The 18,320-nt window shown below is 62.6% G+C and overlaps 2 protein-coding genes and 1 pseudogene across 14 annotated transcripts; 2 read left to right on the top strand and 1 right to left on the bottom strand.

The window, feature by feature from the left end:
• Positions 1-197: 197 nt before the first annotated feature.
• Positions 198-12,981, top strand: LRRC61 (leucine rich repeat containing 61). 10 transcript variants are annotated; one of them, XM_086395076.1, is made up of 3 exons: positions 234-391; positions 9,426-9,514; positions 11,561-12,981. In XM_086395076.1, exon 3 carries the CDS (start codon positions 11,719-11,721, stop codon positions 12,502-12,504), a length of 786 nt encoding a protein of 261 aa, XP_086251202.1. In that variant the 5' UTR covers positions 234-391; positions 9,426-9,514; positions 11,561-11,718; the 3' UTR covers positions 12,505-12,981. The 10 variants fall into 10 exon arrangements, with proteins under 10 accessions (XP_086251197.1, XP_086251202.1, XP_086251204.1 ...); XM_086395078.1 differs by lacking the exon at positions 9,426-9,514 and adding an exon at positions 3,520-3,779; XM_086395075.1 differs by lacking the exon at positions 9,426-9,514 and adding an exon at positions 3,520-3,779 and having other exon boundaries at positions 234-533.
• Positions 7,061-8,210, top strand: LOC147373486 (putative protein ZBED10P; annotated as a pseudogene).
• A 273-nt stretch (positions 12,982-13,254) lies between the features above and the next one.
• On the bottom strand, positions 13,255-16,678 carry RARRES2 (retinoic acid receptor responder 2). 4 transcript variants are annotated; one of them, XM_086395080.1, is made up of 6 exons: positions 16,175-16,678; positions 15,253-15,450; positions 14,911-15,015; positions 13,820-13,915; positions 13,511-13,639; positions 13,255-13,371 (listed from the first exon to the last, which is right to left on the bottom strand). In XM_086395080.1, the coding sequence occupies exons 2-5, from the start codon at positions 15,424-15,426 to the stop codon at positions 13,526-13,528; spliced, it is 489 nt and encodes a 162-aa protein (XP_086251206.1). In that variant the 5' UTR covers positions 15,427-15,450; positions 16,175-16,678; the 3' UTR covers positions 13,255-13,371; positions 13,511-13,525. The 4 variants fall into 4 exon arrangements, with proteins under 4 accessions (XP_086251206.1, XP_086251208.1, XP_086251207.1 ...); XM_086395082.1 differs by having other exon boundaries at positions 16,212-16,678; XM_086395081.1 differs by having other exon boundaries at positions 16,621-16,678.
• Between the last annotated feature and the right edge of the window lie 1,642 nt (positions 16,679-18,320).

Genomic DNA, 18,320 nt, shown 5'->3' with positions numbered 1-18,320 from the left:
GGGGATCGGCCAGTGGACAAGGAAGACTTGGTCGACATCGGCCCGAAGCTCATGCTAGCGCTTCTTCCAAGACCATAGAGCTAAACTAGCACGATTATAAACAAGCAAACAAGTCTCTCCCCGCCCCCTCCAAACTAGCACCCTTAAACTAGAACCAAGTCTATCTGGGCAGAGCAGTGAGCGACTTCCGGCGGAGGAGCCGGCGGGACCCCACCGTTTCCGGTCGGGGCCCGCCGCGCCTGCGCACTCCCTGCTGACTGCTGGTAGGAGGAACTTAGGCGCCTTGGGACGCGGGTGGGCGCAGAGGATCCCTTGGGCTGTCGCTTCCGGAAGTCCGCCCCGGAACCTGGACTCCTCCCCCTTGGCTGTGCTGGGCCCTGGGCGCCTCCTGGTAGGTCCAGCTGCTGCGCTGCGCGAGGGGGTGGTAGGCGGCGCCCTGCTCCCAGCTGCGGGGCCGCGGCCGGTTGCTGGTGGAGGGGCGCTGGCGTCCCGTTTCCGTCGGCCCCGCCGGCCGGCCTGACCCTCGGCAGTAGGTAAGCCGGGGAGCGGGCGTGGCGGTCCCTGGATTCCAGGGGCCGAGGCGGCTTGTCCTGACCTCGGCCCAGCGGGCGGCCCGGTCTCCCCGGTCTTCAGAGTCCGTGCTGGACAGCGAGCTCATGTCCATCAGTCTATGCCTGGAACTGTCGCTCGATATCTTGATGCGAAGAACTGACTCATTGGAAAAGACCCTGATGCTGGGAAAGATTGAGGGCGGGAGGAGAAGGGGACAACAGAGGATGAGATGGCTGGATGGCATCACGGACTCGATGGACATGAGTTTGAGTGAACTCCGGGAGTTGGTGACGGACAGAGATTCCTGGCGTGCTGCAGTCCATGGGGTCACAAAGAGTCGGACACGACTGAGAGACTGAACTGAACTGAACCGAACGTCACTAATCCTTCACAAGCCAGTGAGGCAGGTGCTGTTCTCCCTGTTGTGTAGACAGGGAAACCGAGGCTCAGTAGCGGGAGGAGCACACAGCTCTTCGCCCACAGGCAGGATTTAAGCCCCCATAGACTGGCTCTGGAACTTGATGCTCTCAATCCACTATGGAGAGCAGCCTCGCAGAAAAGAGCCAAGTGTGTGTAGTTTAAAACACCTCATTTTGTGTCACTTTTTGCATATGACAAAACCTAATGATGTGTGTTTGTTTCAAGCCTCTTCTTTAGGGTTTGCGTGCAGCCAAGTGTGCACTTGGGACCAAAGCCAGAAATGTACAGTGGTTTGCTCTAGGCTTTCACATCCATGTGTTCCTCTAGTCCCATCCTCTTCTTCACCATCTTCTACCTCCTCCTAGCTTGAGTGGGTAGGGGGATGAGAAGCCCAGGACTTGGAGGCTCATCCAGTGCTTTGAAGTCCCCTGCAGGTCTGGCGGGGATGGACTGGCACCACCCCCCCCCCCACCCCCCAGTGCAGGGGCTGACAGAGGTGGGGGCTGGTGACTGAGCAGGGTGAAAACGTCTCTCTGGCATAGGTCTTGAATGCCCAGGGTAGGCTGAGTTGCAAATGAGGCGCTGGGGTGAGGCGGGCCTAGGAGAAATAGAAAAGTGCCCCCTTTCCTTCTGGGCCTGCGCATGGGAAAAGGCCTGGTAAGAGTTGTTGTTGAGGTGCTAAGGCATGTCCGACTCTTTGCAACCCCATGACTAGCCCAACAGGCTCCTCTGTCCGTGGGATTGTCCAGGCAGGAATACTGGAGTGGGTTGCCATTTCCTTCTCCAGGGGATCTTCCTGATCCAGGGATCAAACCCACGTCTCCTGCCTGGGCAGGTGTATGCTTTACTCCTGAGCCACCTGGGAAGCCACTGGTGAGGGTGGTGAGGAAACCTCTGATCCATGGAGGCAGTGCCTGTGCTGAGGCCCCGCCTGCCTCAGGCTCAGCCAGCAGGTTGCTGCCTCTCTGAGTATATGGCTTCCCCTTGGGAGTCTGTAGGCTCCTGGGCATAAACTGCCTGGGTCTTCCCCCTGCCATCACTCAAGGACTTGCCTGCCACCCCAGCATCCTTCTTTGCTGTGTCAGGGGGAAAAAAAATAGATTCTTTCTCGTCTCTGATAACCCCTTCCACTTCCCGGCCCGACATGCACCTATGCCTCGAGCCCCTCGCCCTCCGGAGGCTCCTGCCACCAGGCCTCCCTATCTTCCCACTGCACCTTTGCTCTGTCTTGAGATGGAGCTAAGCCTTTCCCCTCCTGACCCTTTGACACTGCAAGCACCCGTACCCCCTGCTTCTCATTGCATAGCTGGGGGCTCCAGCCACCTCATCCCACTGAAGTGACCCTGTCTGTCCTTTCTGGAAGGGCTTCCCTTGGCCCTCCCTAACATCACTTAGGTGTTTCTCTGCCCTCTGCCCATAGGGCACCTTTGGAGTCTGCTCCTCCTCTACCCTCCCCACAGTGTGTTGCCTGGGCAACCACCCTCCCCTCTCTTCTCCTGCCAGTGTTTTCCCTCCGTTTCTTTGGGGACTTTTCCGTGGATCTGCATCTTTAGCTCAGTACCTGTCATGTCTACTCCTGAAGACTTGTTGCAGGAGAACCTTAAAATCGCCACATCTGTAGCTGATCTGGGTTACTGGGGAGGATCACTGGGGAGGCCCTCTGTGTCCACTCCTCCTCCAGGCAGCAGCCCAAGCACACCTGCCCCCCCACATGGCTCTCCAAACTGTCCCTTCACTTGCAGCCCCGCCGCCATCACCTGCTCCTCTCCCCCCCGCCCCCCATTCGCTTCTCAGGGCGAGGCCTGCCTCTGTGGGGTCCTCCCCCACCCTCCAGCTCAGCCCCAGACTGTCCATCTTGTCATCATCCTCGAAGGTGCGTGTGTCAGCTGTTATGAGATGTGTCACAAACAATCTCTCACTAATAACCAAAGTCTTGGAGTTTGTGGGTGACTTTCTTTTTAAATTTTACACTTCGGATGTGTGTAGACTCGAGGCCAGCTTTCCGCAGCTCTCATCCTGCTGTGCTTCGTTGGAGAGAAAGGGGCGCTTTACTGTGGGTGCCGCCCATCGCCCTGGGTTCCTGATCTGCCCAGGGCTCTCTGTCCAGAGACGGGGTTCCTCAAGAGGTAGCCCAAGGGGAGCCACCCTTCGGAGACAGCACTAAACCCCGGTGTCATAGACTCGGTGTGCCTCCCGGGCAGCCCGCCCGGGCTCTGCAGCACTCGCCCCGCTTGCCTCGCTGTTCCCAGGTTGTCTTGTCGTCCTGAGCCCCGCGTGCCAGCTGACAGCTCCTCTCCCGTGTGTGTATGTTTAGGGCACAGTGCTGGCTCACGGTAGATATTGACGAAGTTTTGTTAAATAGTCAAGTGGATCAAAGTTGTCTGCAGAATACAGACAGACCGGTGGGACGAGGCTGGTCGGGGACGAAACAGGATTGGTGCCCTGGGGTCCACTCGGGCCCTCGGGTGAAGGTGTTGGGGTGTGCCCCGGGCTGCAGCCTGACTCAACAGGTTTTATGCTTTTCTCTGCCCTCATCCGTGAGCACAGGTGGGACACAGGCCTGCCTCCGGTACCCTGCTCTGTGGGCCCAAGAGCGATGGAGCTGACAGACTGCTCGGGTCCTCTGCTGTGCCACGGAGCATCACGTTGCTCCTCTGGGTTTCCGTTTCTTCAATCAAAATAAGAGCAGAGGGGAGTCCCTTCTGGTTCTGACATCTAGAGCCCTTCCTCTGGACCACGGCAGTGTCTGGCCCTTCGTCTGTGCCTTGACCCGGCCCCTCCGCGGCTTCCCCTCCAGTGGGCTCCAGGTGCCCGGTGTGGTGGTGGCTGACTTGGTTGTCTAGTGATGGGCTGGGGCGGTTTCCTCTCGGTTCTCCTGAGGCCTCTCCCACTGGACAGGGCTCCTCGGTGTCGAGCTGTCCACCTGCTTTCACAGCCGAACCTCCCTTGAGCTGCCCAGCAGGCTCGTCACCAGTGAAGGCCTCCCTGCCATCCCTGATGGCCCTCCTGAACGTTTCACGTTACCGAGTCAGAACGTCCTGGCTTAAATCTCCTCAGTTAGCCTGCGTCTTGCTCTGGGCTGGAGGGACGCACGCTCCTCCGCCTCACGTGACCGGGGCGGACCCGCCATCCTCCTCTGAACCTTCTCTTTCCCCGGGAGACACGTCCTCGCTCGCTGGCCTTTAACTTTCCCTCACATTTTCTTTTCTCCTTCCTGCATGTTTCATCTCTGACTTCTTCGTGTCTCTTTTCTTTTGAGAGCAGCCCTGAATTTGATCTCATCTCCAGGAAAATGAGTGTGTGGGGGGTGGGGAGGGGTTGAGGACGGTGCCTGGGTGTAGGGTCTGAGCATCTGGGTGAACTGAAGTCTGTGCCCTGGTTTGAGCTGACTGCAGGCAGAGTGGGTGAGGGGCAGCCCACGAGGGGGTCATGAACCAGGCGGGGTTGGGGGTTGCAATGCTCGCTTGCTTGGTGGTGTGGAGGGGCCCAGTCTGGGGGAGGGCATGGTAGGTGAGACGAGGAAATGCCATTAAGGGGCAGGCAGGAGACAAGGGAGCAGGGCAGAGGCTGGGAAGGAGTCTTCGGTGACAGGAAGCCAAGGAGACCGTGCTGTCCAGAGTCGAGAGGACGGGGTGGGTGGGGCTGGTGCAGAGAAGTTGGGAGTCACTGGGGGCCTTGGGGTCGGTGGGGGGCAGAGCCAGGGAGTGGTGGGGGCCAGACCCAGAGCAGAGCAGGCTCCGAGGGGAGGAGATGCTGAGTTGCCAGCGTCAGGAGCTGCCCCGTCCTTTGTGCCCTGATGGAGGCTTGGGAAGCCTCAGGCTGCCTTGCTCCGCAGGACTGAGTGATGTCCCTGTTTTCCTGGACCCTGTGGGTGCCCAGGACGCCAAGCCTGGCCCCCTCTGCTCCCATGGCCTCGCTGACAGTGCGGGCACCCATGGCTCTCCCCGGGAAGCCTGCCCGGTGCCTTGGAGCCCTACGTCATGGTGAGGTCAGCTCCCCCCCCCCAGGGTCCCCCGGCCCCGCGGTGCCCCCATACAGCCCACAGTGGGGCTCTCCTCTTCTTGTCGTGCGAGTGAGAATTTCATTCACGTCTGCCTCTCCCGCCAGCCTGGGGGCCTACCTGCATGCAGGGGCCTTGCCTACTGTATACTGTATTCAGCGTGCAGAAACGTTGTCAAGTGCCTACTAGGTTCTGGATAAACATTGAAAAAAAAAAAAAAGAAACAGTGTTAGCGTGGCAAAGAAGACGGACACAGACACCACTCAGGTGCCAAGGACTGTGGTTCTGCTGGGTCCGGAAGAGTGAATGTCAGGCCTCCCTCGCCAAGGAGGGAGGGGTCTGGAGAGCTCTGTCCTTTGATTGATCTCCGGTGGTCATGACTCCTTAGGTCCTCCAGCGCTCCCTTCTCCCCACCTCTGGCCTCACGTCCCCCCTCAATGGTGCCCACGGTCGAGAGCCCACTAGGCGAGAGCCATCCTCTTCCGCTTGCCTTACAGCCCGGGCCCACATTCTCACTGCCCCAAGCTCCCAGGCCTGTCAGAAGTAGAAAAAGTCATAAAGCCCTGCAAGAAGCACACGTCCTCAGGATCCGTGGGGCAAGAGCCCCCGATGTATGCTGACTCTTCCAGGACTAGACCCATGACCCCACCCACCATTCCGGCTCCTCCCGGCTCCAAGTTCGATGCCAGAGCTACCAGCGCCCCTTGTGGGCTCGGCCAGGGTGCCAGGCAGCACCTGCTGGAGACTGAGGTCCAGCTTGAGTTTGCAGACGTAGAGGAGAAGGCCAGCAGTGGCCCCCAGAAGACCAGAAGCTCCAGTGCCCAGAAGATGGGTGGGAGGGACCCTTCCCAGCAGAGGAAGAGAGCCCGCCCCCTGCCCAGCAGCCTGTGGGTCCCCGTGCCTGACCAGGCTTTCCGGGAGGGGCAGGAGGGAGGTCTCCTGGGCCTCGATGTCCTCAGTGAGGAGACGGGCCCACTGCCTGGGGAGGCCTGGCCCTGGCTTGGCTGCCCCCTCTGCAGATTGTCATGCCCTTGGCCAAAGGAGAGACTCCAGGCCCTGCGGCCTCCTATCCGTGCCAGGGCAGGGGTGCCCTGTGCAGCGGGAGGAAAAGGTGTGCAGGTGTAAGGCCCGCGGACGGTGCGAGGTGGGGGACCCGGTGCTCAGCCCTGGCCAGGCCGGATGGGCTTGGAGGCAGGCCAGCCCAGCAAGGCTGAGGAGGCAAGGCTGGCCGGCATCCTCATAGCCCATCTGGCCAGAGAGACACGTCACCTCAAGAAGCAGAAGAAGAGACACTTGCTTCCTGGTGGGGGCGAGCAGCCGCCTGGCCCTGAAGCCGCTGTGCCTGCAGAAGCCGGGGAGAACCGTGCAGGCCGAGGCCAAGGGCTGGGCCTCCAGGCTGTCCCCGGGTCAGCGGCCCTCCCCGACACAAGACACTTCTTTACTGTCAACTTGCAGGAACGTCCGCTGGGTCACCTGCATCCCATGCCAGTCGAGTGTCAGGCCTGGTGAAGTGAAGGGGCAGCCCCAATGCTCGCGTCTGTCCCATCACTTGGTGGGGAAGCACAGGGCTGGAGGCAGGAGGCCCCCGGGGGGCAGCGGGGAGGGCCACCCGAGAAGCAGCAGAAGGGCCTGGCCTTGGTGGGCCAGCAGCCGTGTCCCTGAGGGCCGCCGTCACCATGCCAGCGCCCGATGCCTCACCTCTGGAAGATAGGGACGGACAGGTGATTCCGCGTGGGCCTCCCCAACCTGCTCCCCCTCTAGAGATGACCCTGCCACTCCCCTGATTGTGGTCGGGCAGGACCCAGGTGGCACATATGCCCCCCAACCAGCCCCAGGCCCGGGCCTGGAACCAGAGCACCGCGGACCTCCTTTGTAGCCCAGCCCTGCCGCTCTCCTTTGTCTGGTCTCCACCCTTTCAGGAGGTTCGTGGCCCAGGGGAACCCTTGCCACTGCCTCCCGCCTCCGGCCTTCTCCCACAGAGCAGAGCCCCTGCTCCATGAGGCGATGGGTGAGCAGGTGCTGGGCCGAGGGCGTCTGAGTCCACCTCACCGTTCCGTGGCAGCCGGGCCAAGGACGTGAACTCCGTGGATGTCACTGCCCACCAGGGGGCCCGAGGAGGCAGGCGGTGCTTGGGGTCCGCGGGCTGCCCCTGGGCCGCACTCCGGAGGACAGGCTGCGGGGCCAGCTCGGCCTGTGGCTCTCGGACCCGTCTCCCCGTGCCTGGGCTTCCTGGAAAGAAACTTCCACGGGCCACTGGGTGTCCGTGCACCGCTGGCCAGAGTGGCTGGTGGGTGCAGCAGCGGCCGCCTGCTCAAGTTTACGAGAAGCAGCGGCTGGGCAAGGCGGGGGCCGCCCTGTATCCAGGCCACCTCCTGGAGCCTGACTGACAGCCCAGTCATGTGCCCACGACCCTTCCAGGTGGCAGCTGAGGAGGTGTGCGCCGCCCAGGCCGCATTCCACCCGGTGCCACCCCAGCTGCGCTACCCGCATGTCTCCTTGGAGTGGAGCGCGGGCACTTCGAGGAGCGGAGCGCCTGGGAGATGGGTGCGGCCGTGCAGCCAGTCGAGGGCCTGGCCCCTGCAGCTCTCCACGGACAACCAGCTTACCGAGTTCTTCCACCGAGAGGACCGTGCCAGACCCCTGCTTAAAGGGCAGGATCGAGACCATCCTCCCCGAGGGGGTGGACATGTACCACTGGAAGCAGGGTCTTGTGTACAAAGTGAAGGAGCTCATGCTGTCTGAATAGCCCGTGCCACCCTCCCCTTCCCTGCAGGGCCCCAAGGCTGGGCGGGTGGAGGCCACCCTGAGCGACAGAGGAGCTAGGAGCCCCGGGTCAGAAGGGAAGGGCCTGGGGGAGCCAGTGCAGAGAAGCCGGCCCCCCTCCTCCGGGTCCTCACTGCTGGGCCAGAGCGAGAAGAGCCTGTTGGAGCGGCTGGAGAGCGTGGGGCTGCTGGCCTCTGAGTGGAGCGATGCCTCCTGCTCCACGGAGAGCCACCTGGCTAGCATCATTGTCAAGAAGCACCTGTGTGAGAACAAGACAGTGGGTGCCCAGGAGGACCCCTTGGCTTACTAGAAGAAGTGGTGGGACATCTGGCCAGCCCTGGCGAGACTGGCCACCACCTACCTGTCCTGTCCTGCTCCCCCTGCTGACAAGCGCCTCCTCTGCAAGTGTCTTTGCCTCCCTGGGCAGCCCCACCATCATGGAGTACAACTCCCTGCTCCTGGTGGAGACGGTTAAGCGTCTTCTCTTCTTGAAGACCAACCTGGAGCATTTCTCCAGCTACACGCCCCCTGCCCCTCTTTCCCCTGTGGAGATCTGGCCTAGGAGAGGCAGAGCTGGGAGTCTGAGCGCTTGGAAGCCCCAGAAAGCTGCCCCGGGGGATGGCTACCTAGATGAGAGAAGTGGGCAGAGCATCCTGTCCTAGGATGGCCAGACTCTGAAGCCTGTTTGAGAAGAATGAGGACGGTTTCTCAGTTATGGCCAGGTTGCCAGTTTTGTTTTCAGGGAGAAGCCGTTTTCCGTCTGCCCACTGCTTGCGTTACTGCCGGCGGCATGTGTGTGGAAAGGTGGGCCATGTTCCTCAGTGACTTGAGCCGTCCCGCCCCGTGTACGGGCGTGGTGCCCCTTTAAAGTGTTGCCGGGTAGGGAGGGCCCACATGCAGCTAGTCTGTGTCGGCTGTGACGGCCCTGGAGGGCGGCTTTCTCAGAGGGGCCGGGGCTGGGGAGGTGGGGGTGCCACGGGGAATGTCCTCAGCCGCCCTTCCTGGGAAAGGAAGATACAGCAGCCACCTCAAGAGGGAGGTGCCCATGCACCCGCTGGTCTCCTTCGGCTCCGTCCCTTCCAGGGCATCCCGGGTGCCAGAGCCCTGGGGGGCTGGACCACCCGGCTCCTGTAGGCAGGCGTGCAGTGGAGCAGACCTGAGACTCCTCTCACGGCCGTTCTCACCTGTAGTTGTTGCCAGGCTGCTGGGAACCTCGGGGTTTCTTGTTTGTACAGTGAAAGTGGTCTCAGGAAGCCAGAAAGGGCGTGTGTTCTGGTACCCACTGGCCTGAGTTCCTTTAGGGCTGGGCACAGGCCCTGGGGGTGTGGGAGTCCCAGTGCTGGTGGGATTGGGTGGGAGAAGGTGAAAGGGTGAGGCTGGAGGGCCCGTTCGTCCCACGAGGCGTGAGTCTGGCTCTCCTGAGGCGCTGGGCCGCTGGGAGCCGGGCTCTGAGGAGGGAAGGTGGTGGAGGCCGGGAGGCAGCAGGCTCGCCTGCACTCTGGCCCCGGCCATGGGGGTGAGCCCCGGGAACCTGTCCCCTCTTCCCCGCCGAGTCATTGTGGCTAGTTCACTGCAGGACATTCAGGAGAAACTCACTGTGATCGTTTTTGCTCAGTAGCCCTCGTGAGCTCTTTACCTTGTGATCGTAACCCTCTGTACTAGTTGGTCTGCTGTGTGCTCATTTGAGCAGGGTCACCTGGCTCCTTGAAGAAAGCCTTGTGCAGCTGTGTTCAGTGGTTGCAACAGCGTGACCTGAAGTCATCTCCACTCTCTGCTCAGGTAGCGTCTTCTCCCCTGCTGCTGGAAGGCGTGTGTGTGTGGGGAGGGGACGCTGTCCTGGGGGCCATGTATTGGTCGGTGCCGCCATCCCTCAGTCAGCTCTCAGGAGAGGCACCCTTGTGGTGTGGCGTCACCCCCAGTGGCTTCTCCACATTCCCGGAGAGGGGAAACCTGGACTGGAGAGGCAGGGGGGCGTCTGAGGAGGCAGGCGGAAGGCAGGGGTGAGAGGCTTGAGGGTCCTGAGCTCTCGGAGGCTCAGGCTCTGGAGCAGCCGTGCCCCACCAGGGGCAGTTTGGTCCCCCAGATGCTTGGACGGTCGTGGCTTGTGGGGGGTCACTCCTGTCCTCTTGTGGGTGGGAGATGGGCACACAGCAGAGGCAACACCTCGCTCCCAGGCGGCGCCCGGACCCCATCTGCCTGGACTCAAGCCGGCCTCCTGAGGCTGGCGCCACGGGCACCCCACCCCTCATCCTTTCTGCACCCACATGCCTGAGATGGAGCTGGGCGTCTGGTCACGTGGCCAGGCTCCGAGGCCACATTCTCCGTCTCCGTGGCTCCCTGACCGCCGCGGGGTCGTGGTCTCTGGCTCCTGCGTTTATGGCAGGACTCCAGTGCCCCTCACCTGCCCCCCACCTTGTGGGCCAGATCAGGTTTAACCTGACGTGGCAGTGACTGCGTTGCCCCGCTGCTCTCAAACAAACCCTAGCAGACGCTTCCATGGAGTGAGCCAGCCTTCTCAGCAGGTACCTCCGTGCTTTGGGACAGAAACTTTGCTAGAAATGAAGGTGGAGCTGGGCTGCTGCAGATTAAAGATATGGGACCCCCTTCTCAGAGGTGGGGTGGGGGCAGGATGTGTTGGCAGCCCCCACAGCTTCCTAAGGGGTGTGGGAGGAGCTCTAGGTCTGGTTTCCTTGGTGGGGGGGAATGAGAAGTGACGTTGCTATGGAGACACAGCCTGGGAGCCTGACCACGGCCCTGGAGCCCCGGGCTTTGTAAACAGCAGGATTGAATGGCCCTGTGGTTCTCCGTGGGCACCACCCTGCCTGGCCTGGGCCTGGCTGGTCTGTAGGTTGGGGAGCTGCCACTTGGAACAGAGGTTTCTGCTTGTTTTCCTCTCTGCCTGAACCCTGACCCCTCTGTGCTCCTCTGGCATGGCAGCCACCCCTCCCCCAGGCTGCCTCCCTTGGGCTCTGGGCTTTCGGTGGCCCCTGGGTCTCTGCCTGTCCCAAGGCCACTGGCGGCCTGGAAGTCCCCTCCCTCCCCTTTTCCAGAGCCAGCATCGGGGCCACCCTGTCCCTGCCTCCAGGATGGCTTCCCGGACTGTTCCACCTTCCCTCTCCAGCCCCTCTTTGCCTACTTGGGAAACGGCATCACGTTTGTGGCTGGAATCATGCTCTCTGGCTTACGGGAAGGGACATTCTGTTGAGGCCAGAGTGAAGAGCTGGTCTTGTCAGGCAGGGGTCGGGGGAACAAAGGCGTGGGGCCTGGTGGTGCTGCCACTCACTCCCTCGACCCCAGCTTCCTCGTCTAGGACTGAGGGCTGGGCGCTCAGCCCCCACAGCTGCCACCAGGGTAGACCATGGAACCCTGAACCCATTTTGAGTTCATTGCTGATGTTGAAAAAAAATCGAGTCGAGAACACCTTGGAGGGAATAAGGCAAGACCCAGGTGCTCTGAACTATGTTTGCAAAAGCAGGGCACTCCCAGGAAAGAAGCAAAGAAGATTGGCGACTCTGGGGGCCTGTGTCTATTCAAAAATAGATTGAAAGGGTTTGAGACGAAACGTCTAAATTCATGATACTCACAAGCAGTTACTGAAAAAGAAAAGGAATGAGATTGTGCACACTGGGGGCCGTGGAGGGATTGTAGTGTCGAGCCTGAACTCCATCCGGGACCCCCTCAGGTGGGGGCCTGTGCCTGGCTGGCTCCTGCTGTGGGGTCTTGGCCCTTCTGTGCCTTGGGCTGGAGTCCTCCGGTCCTGCCGGGCCCCTGCTGAAGGTCCGTGGTGCTCAGAGGTCCACTCACTGTTCGATTGTCTCTCCTTAGGGACCTGCTGGCCCTCGAGTGAGGGTGTCGGAGACGTGTCCAATCCGGGCCCAGGCTGAGTGGAGGGGGCGACCCGTGGGGTGAGCAGCCCGCTGACCACCAGTGGCACCTGCATCGCAGCTGCCTGACCCCCCGGCCCCCTGGCCCCATTTGGTCTCATGGAGCCTCGGGGCGAGAAGTCAGGAGAGGCTGACGGGGTGCGAGTGACGCCCCAGCTGCTCAAGGCGCGCTCGGGCGAGTTCGCCCTGGAGTCCATCCTGCTGCTCAAGCTGCGGGGCCTGGGGCTGGTGGGCCTGGGCTGCCTGGGGGACTGCCTCGGCCTCGAGTGGCTGGACCTGTCGGGTAACGCGCTCACCCAGCTGGGCCCGCTGGCCTCCCTGCGGCAGCTGGCCGTGCTCAACGTGGCTGACAACCGGCTGACGGGCCTGGAGCCCCTGGCCGCCTGTGAGAACCTGCAGTGTCTCAATGCTGCAGGCAACCTGCTGGCTGGGCCCGCGCAGCTGCAGTGCCTGGCGGGGCTGCGGGGTCTGGAGCGCCTGCGGCTCCGAGACCCGTTGGCGCGGCTCAGCAACCCGCTGTGCGCCAGCCCCTGCTACTGGGCCTCAGTGCGTGAGCTGCTGCCCGGCCTGAAGGTCCTCGACGGCGAGCGTGTGAGTGGGCGCGGCAGCGACTTCTACCAGCTGTGCCGGGACCTCGACAGCTCCTTGAGCCCCGACCCTGGTGCCCCTGGCCCCCGGCCCATGGAGGCCCAGCCTTGGGTGGAGCCTGGCTACTGGGAGGCCTTGCCCCCACGCAGCAGCTCCATCCTGGAGGAGGCCTGCCGCCAGTTCCAGGACACACTGCAGGAGTGCCACGACCTGGACCGCCAGGCCCGGGACAGCTTGGCCCAGGCCATGCGGGCGCTCAGCCCCGCGGGCGCCACTGCCGCCTCCTTCGTCTTCTGAAGGCGCCCCGGGGCCCTTGGTGGCCTCCCTGCTCGTCTGGACAGTTTTGTCCCACTGCTTGTTGCCCTTCAAGGAAAACTCCCCACGTCCATCAAAGATGTACCTCCCTCGGGCCCTCCCCAAGCAGCGGGCTCAGCCTGAGGCTGTCCTGCTACCACCTAGAAGAGCGCCTGGGAGGAGGTCCCTGGCCCCTTCCACGGCTACAGCTGCTGCCTGTCCCAGCGGCATGAGCCTGAGGCTCGGAGGAAGAAAGCAGCTTGGTCCTAAGGCTGCAGCTGGGGGAGGAGGGGAAGGCCAGCCTCCTGCCCCTCCCGCCCTGGGAGACGCCGCGGCTGAGCTCGCTGGCGTGGAAGCTGCATTTACCCACCTCCCTGGTTCTCCTGCTGTGTCCCTTGCTCCTGGGTCTCCCTGGAACCTCCACTGTCCCCATTCCCACCCATGCTCATCCCTATTAAATTGTTTTAATTAGTATCAGTACACGTGGGCGTGCTTGGTTTTCCCAAGAGGGAGCCCCTGAAAGCAAGACTGGGTCCTCCACCCCCACGTCTGGTCTCCCCTGGGCAAGGAGGAGGTGTCTGCAGCTTTCTGGGTGTCCAGGCAGCTGGGTCCTGCCCCCTCCCCACCCCCCACCCCCTCACCTCGGGGCTTTGCTTCCTCCCTGTGAGGCCGGAGGACCAGGGCCTTTGCTCACACACAGGCTGCCCTGCAGCTGAGCTGGGGGAGGGAGGGAATTCGAGGGAGCGTGAGAACTCAGCTGAGCACAGCTTTATTAGCTCAGGGGTCAGGGGGTGGCCCCTCCCCGGGCCCAGAGGAGGGAGGCGGGCTTTCACTGGCGACCTCCCTTCCTTCCAGGAAGCCGGGTGACTTCTAGAGGAAAGGGAAGAGAAACAGGCCAGGCGTGAGGGAGGCGGTCTTTGCAGGCTCCCAGGCCCTGTTCCCCTGCCTCCCGCAGCCCAGCTCCAGCGTCCTCTCAGTCCTCCCGTTCCCCTCCCTCCTGGCCACCTACCTGCCAGGCCTCAGCTCAGGGGGACAAGGCTTTGATGAAGGCAAACTGTCCGGGGAGGTAGTAGCTGTGGGGGTCCTCGCCGGCGCGCTCCACCCTGCTGCACTGGGTGTCCTGGGCGTCGTCCAGCTCCTGCCAGCACAGGGCCACTCGGGCGCCCTGTTCCTGCCAGCGCCTACCACCCCCGCCCCCCCTCCCAGGGAGTGTCTGGGCTGAGCCCAGAGCCCCTCCTCACCATGCCCCTCCCCAACCTCTCCATCCAGGCCTCTCCCAAGGCCCAGTCTCTCCACACCTTAGCAGTCCCCTCCTCACCCGTTGAACCTGAGTCTGTATGGGACAGTGCACCATCCGGCCCAGGACTTGATCCTTTGAGTCCAGCTTGATGCAGGCCAGGCATTTCCGCTTTCTCTGGGGAGGGGGCGTGGGGGCCAGAGAGGAAAGGGGTGAAGGGAGGCGTGCAGCCCTGTGAGGGCGGAACCTGGGGCCAGCCTGCAGTGGGGCCCGTTCCTTTGGCAGGCCAGCTGGGTCGAGGCGAAGCCTAGCTCTGGATTGGGAATTTTCAAAAGTCAGAACTATCCTGCAGTTTTCAAACTGTGTGTTTGTGTGTGTGTGTATTTGTGTGTGTGTGTATGTGTCTGTAGGCGGCACTTAGTTTTCAAACTCTCTGAGTTTGTGTGTGTGTGTGTATGTGTGTCTGTGTGTGTTTGTGTGTATGTGTGTGTGTGTAGGCGGCACTTAGTTTTCAAACTGTGTGTGTGTGTGTCTCTGTGTGTCTGTCTGTGTCTGACACAGCCAGGTTTTCCCCACCTGGCTTCCACTGTGCTTCCATCTGTTACATTTATTTGTGTTTTCTGTTTTCTTGCAAGATTTGAATTGAACACAGGGATCCTGGTGTAAAAGTCCAGAAAAGCACTAGTCTAATCCAGCACTCCTTCAGCAGAGGGCGGTGACTAAGGCCTTGACGAGCCAGTGCAGGAACAGGACTGGGGGTTGGCAGAGGTGGTTGTGCTCCGAGCCCAGGGATCACCCCCATGGCACTGACTTGGCCCCCAAAGTGGCTGATGACAGTCAAGCCCTCTTAGGAGTCGGCCCAGGCCGAGCCATCCTCCCCTTGAAAACTCATGCGAAATGGGAAGTTCACCAGGCCTAAGGTGGGGACCACGGCCTCCTTCCACCAGTGACCTGCAGCCTGGGTGGACCTGCTCTGGAGCCTGTGTGTCCGTCTTCTTGCCTGTCGTGGCCCCCTCAGCCCACCCACAGCCATCACCGCCATGGGCGCAGGCAGGCAGGCCGGTCAGAGCCAGGGAGGCTGCCCCACCCCAGGGTCTCCAACCTCAGGCTTCTCCAGCTGTGAAGCCCGCCGCCCACTCCTGCCCGGTGCACGCGCCCTGCCATCAGCTCACCCCGTTGGGCTTGACTTTGCAGTCTTCTTTCCTCCAGTCTTTCTTCCGACAGCTCGTCTGCTGGAGCTTGAACTCCAGCCTCACAAACTGCCCGGCCGGGAAGAGCTGCCAACAGACAAGAGAAAGCCCGCGGCCCAGCTGAGCAGGCAGAGCTGTTGCGGGTGTGACCTGTCCCTGCTCCCCAGCGGGCAGCAGCACACCCTGGGGCGGGGGCCGGTGGCCTCTCTGGAGAGTTGGGCGGCTTGCTGGGGCCCAAGTATCGGTGCACCTGCTCTCGGTGGGGGGCACGTTCTGGTCTCCCGATCCCCGTCCCCACCCTCCCCTCTCTGGGCTGGCGCTCACCGTGTCTGCCGCGTTGTCCACGCTGGTCACCTGGAAGGCCCACAGCACGGGCGGATGCTTGTGGAACTCCTCCAGGGCCACCTGCAGGCCCCGGTGCTGGGCCGTCGTGAGCTCCGCCCTGCCCAAGCCCATGGTGCCCAGCCCCAGGGCCAGGGGGAGCAGCAGCTGCCACATGGCTTCACCTCCGTCTCCTGGACCCTGCAGAGGGCTGTGTGTGGGTCCGGAGGAGGAGCCACCGCTCCTGGGCCCTGTGGCTCTGGGGCCCTGTCTGGTGGGCTCCGGGCAGAGGTGGGGGGACACGGAGTGGCCCTGCAGACCCCCATCCCCACGCCCTGGTGTTCCCCTGGCCCGTCCCTCTCCTCCCACCTGGCCCCACTGTTCCCAAGCCCAGCCCAGGTTGGCCCTGTCCGAGGTAGGTGCTGGGTCTGCTCCAGTCCTTGGGCCAGCAGCTGGGGAGCAGGGCCTGCTCCCGCCTCCACCTCCCTGCCCCCCCCCGCCCCCGCCCCCTCCCCCCCCGCCCCCCCTCCCCCCCCGCCCCCGCCCCCTCCCCCCCCGCCCCCCCTCCCCCCCCGCCCCCGCCCCCTCCCCCCCCGCCCCCCTCCCCCCCCGCCCCCCCTCCCCCCCCCCGCCCCCCCCTCCCCCCCCCCCCCCGTCACCCCCTGTTTTCTGGTACACAAGGCTCCAGCCCCGGATCCTCACCATCGGGGCCCAAAACTGGGGGTGGGGTGGGAAGGAATGGAGGCTGGCTGGAGGCTAAATATTTTGGGGAGGACCTAAACAGGAGGGGCCCAGGGCGGGTGGGCTTTAGGAGCCCACTTAACCCTCGCTGTGCTGAAAGAGCCCGTTGCCATCAGCCCCACCGCCTCCGCCCGCCCCCCCACCCCACTGCCCCCAGAAAATGGGGGTCCCTCCTCCGCCCCACCTCCTCTGTCTTCTTAGGCAGAGTTTTTCTCCCTTGCCTTGTTCTTTTCTGGAGCCTTCTTCCTCTCTCAGCCCGCCAACCCCGCACCTCAATCCGTGTGACTGGGGTTGGGGGCGCCTGAGGGCCGGACCCTCCCCGAGAAATCTGCCCGAGAGCAGCCTCCCGAGGACTAGAAAGCCCCAGGTGTGGAGACCCAGGTCCCGCCGGGCAAAGGTGCCAGGCCGTCGCCTCGAAGACAGGACCGGGCTCGCGGAGCAGCCAACAAACGCCGGCCTCCGGAGCTGCGCCCTTTACCCTCCCCGCGCTCCCCCCGCACTCCTCTCCCCCGCCTCGAGGTCTCCCCTCTCCTCCTCCCCCGCGCCTCGGGGTCTCCCCCCTTCCCCTCTCCCGCGCCTCGGGGTCTCCCCCCTTCCCCTCTCCCGCGCCTCGGGGTCTCTCCTCCTCACCTCCTCTGCTGCGCCTCGGGGTCTCCCCTGCGGCCCCGGCCTCTTCCCGGCACCCGTCAGGCTCCCCCGGCGGCGCGCCCGTCTCCTCCCACCTCCTCCTGGGCCCCCTCCAGCGCCCCGCGGCTCCTCCCCGCCCGCCGGGACCGGCCTTGGCCGACGGCCCTCCCGGGATTCCCCTCCTCATCCCCGCCCTGCACTGTCCCGCCCTGCCCTCCCGTCCCCTCCCGCTGGTCCAGCGGGCCGCCCCAGCCCGGGCGCTGCCCTGCCCCCAGGAACAGGGCGACCCCTTCCCCTCAGGCCCCTCCAGGCCGTCCCCAAGACACTCATTCCAGAAAATTCTTCCCAGAAATCCAGACATCCTCAAACCCCAGGAGACTTCGACGAGTCATTTGAACCGTCCCCCTGCAGCCTGGAACCACACTGAGAAGGAAGGGGGTCTCCAACACCAGCAAACATGTCAGGCGTGAAGGATCACATCCCATCTGTGGTGGCAATGGTCTCCCAGGGTCTCACATGTGGGTGGAGGGCGAGTGGTGGGGTTCTGAAGGCTGCTGGGGGGTCAGGGGAAAACAGGCGCTCAGCTCCTGCTCGGTTCAGTCACTCAGTCGTGTTCGACTCTTTGCGACCCCATGAATCGCAGCACACCAGGCCTCCCTGCCCATCACCAACTCCTGGAGTTCACTCAGACTCAGGTCCATCGAGTCAATGATGCCATCCAGCCATCTCATCCTCTGTCGTCCCCTTCTCCTCTTGCCCCCAATCCCTCCCAGCATCAGAGTCTTTTCCAATGAGTCAACTCTTCTCATGAGGTGGCCAAAGTACTGGAGTTTCAGCTTTAGCATCAGTCCTTCCAAAGAAATCCCAGGGCTGATCTCCTTCAGAATGGACTGGTTGGATCTCCTTGCAGTCCAAGGGACTTTCAAGAATCTTCTCCAACATCACAGTTCAAAAGCATCAATTCTTTGGCACTCAGCCTTCTTCACAGTCCAACTCTCACATCCATACATGCTGCTCCTGAGCAAATAAGAACAAGCCCTGGGACTTGGTGTGTCAGCCACCAGGACCACTGCTACCTAAGTCCCGGGCCCTCTGCCCGTTGCCCACGGAGAGCGAGTGAAAGCCGCTCAGTCGTGACCGACTCTGCGACGTCCATGGAATTCTCCAGGCCTAATACTGGAGCTGTTTCCTTCTCTAGGGGATCTTCCCAACCCAGGGATCGAACCAGGGTCTCCTGCATTGCGGGCGGATTCTTTACCAGATGAGCCACCAGGGAAGCCCGCACGGAGACGACCTGGTTTAACCACCAGGACCCCTGCATCTTCTGCTCCCTTCTCTGCAATGTGGGGGCCAGAGGCCCTCCCGCTAGGGGGTTGTTTGAAGGATTAAACAGGAAGATGTATGGAGAGGGACAGATGACCCGCCTTTGGTCCCCTCCCAGGCACCCCTGGCAGGATTCTCCACCTGGAGCCCAGAGCTTCCTTTGCAATGTCCCCTGGGGGTTCCAGAAAGATCCTCGCCTTCAATTAGCCAGTACTGGGGGCTGAAATCCCACCTTGGACATTTCAGTCCCATCTGTGAGTTGTCAGCAATCACTAAGCAGAGATGAGAGCTGGGGGTCTTTGTTCTCCAGGAACTTCCTCTGGGCCTAGAGAAACAGCAGGGCCACGTGCTGGGGAGGACCAGGAAGTGGGTGACCAGAG

This window comes from Bos grunniens, chromosome 4 (genome assembly GCF_055505025.1).
Source record: "Bos grunniens cultivar Pamir isolate PY7600 chromosome 4, Bosgru_T2T1.0, whole genome shotgun sequence".
In the NCBI taxonomy this organism is placed as follows: Eukaryota; Metazoa; Chordata; class Mammalia; order Artiodactyla; family Bovidae; genus Bos; species Bos grunniens.
This window is presented reverse-complemented; position numbering and strand designations above follow the sequence as displayed.

Excerpts from the sequence above, each read along its gene's own strand:
- RARRES2 (XM_086395080.1), bottom strand. The coding sequence starts at position 15,426 with ATGTGGCAGCTGCTGCTCCCCCTGGCCCTGGGGCTGGGCACCATGGGC. Across the intron at positions 15,016-15,252 it reads TGGACAACGCGGCAGACACG|CTCTTCCCGGCCGGGCAGTT; the intron begins GTGAGCGCCAGC and ends GTCTGTTGGCAG. Across the intron at positions 13,640-13,819 it reads TACAGACTCAGGTTCAACGG|GAGCTGGACGACGCCCAGGA; the intron begins GTGAGGAGGGGA and ends CTGTGCTGGCAG.
- LRRC61 (XM_086395071.1), top strand. The coding sequence starts at position 11,719 with ATGGAGCCTCGGGGCGAGAAGTCAGGAGAGGCTGACGGGGTGCGAGTG.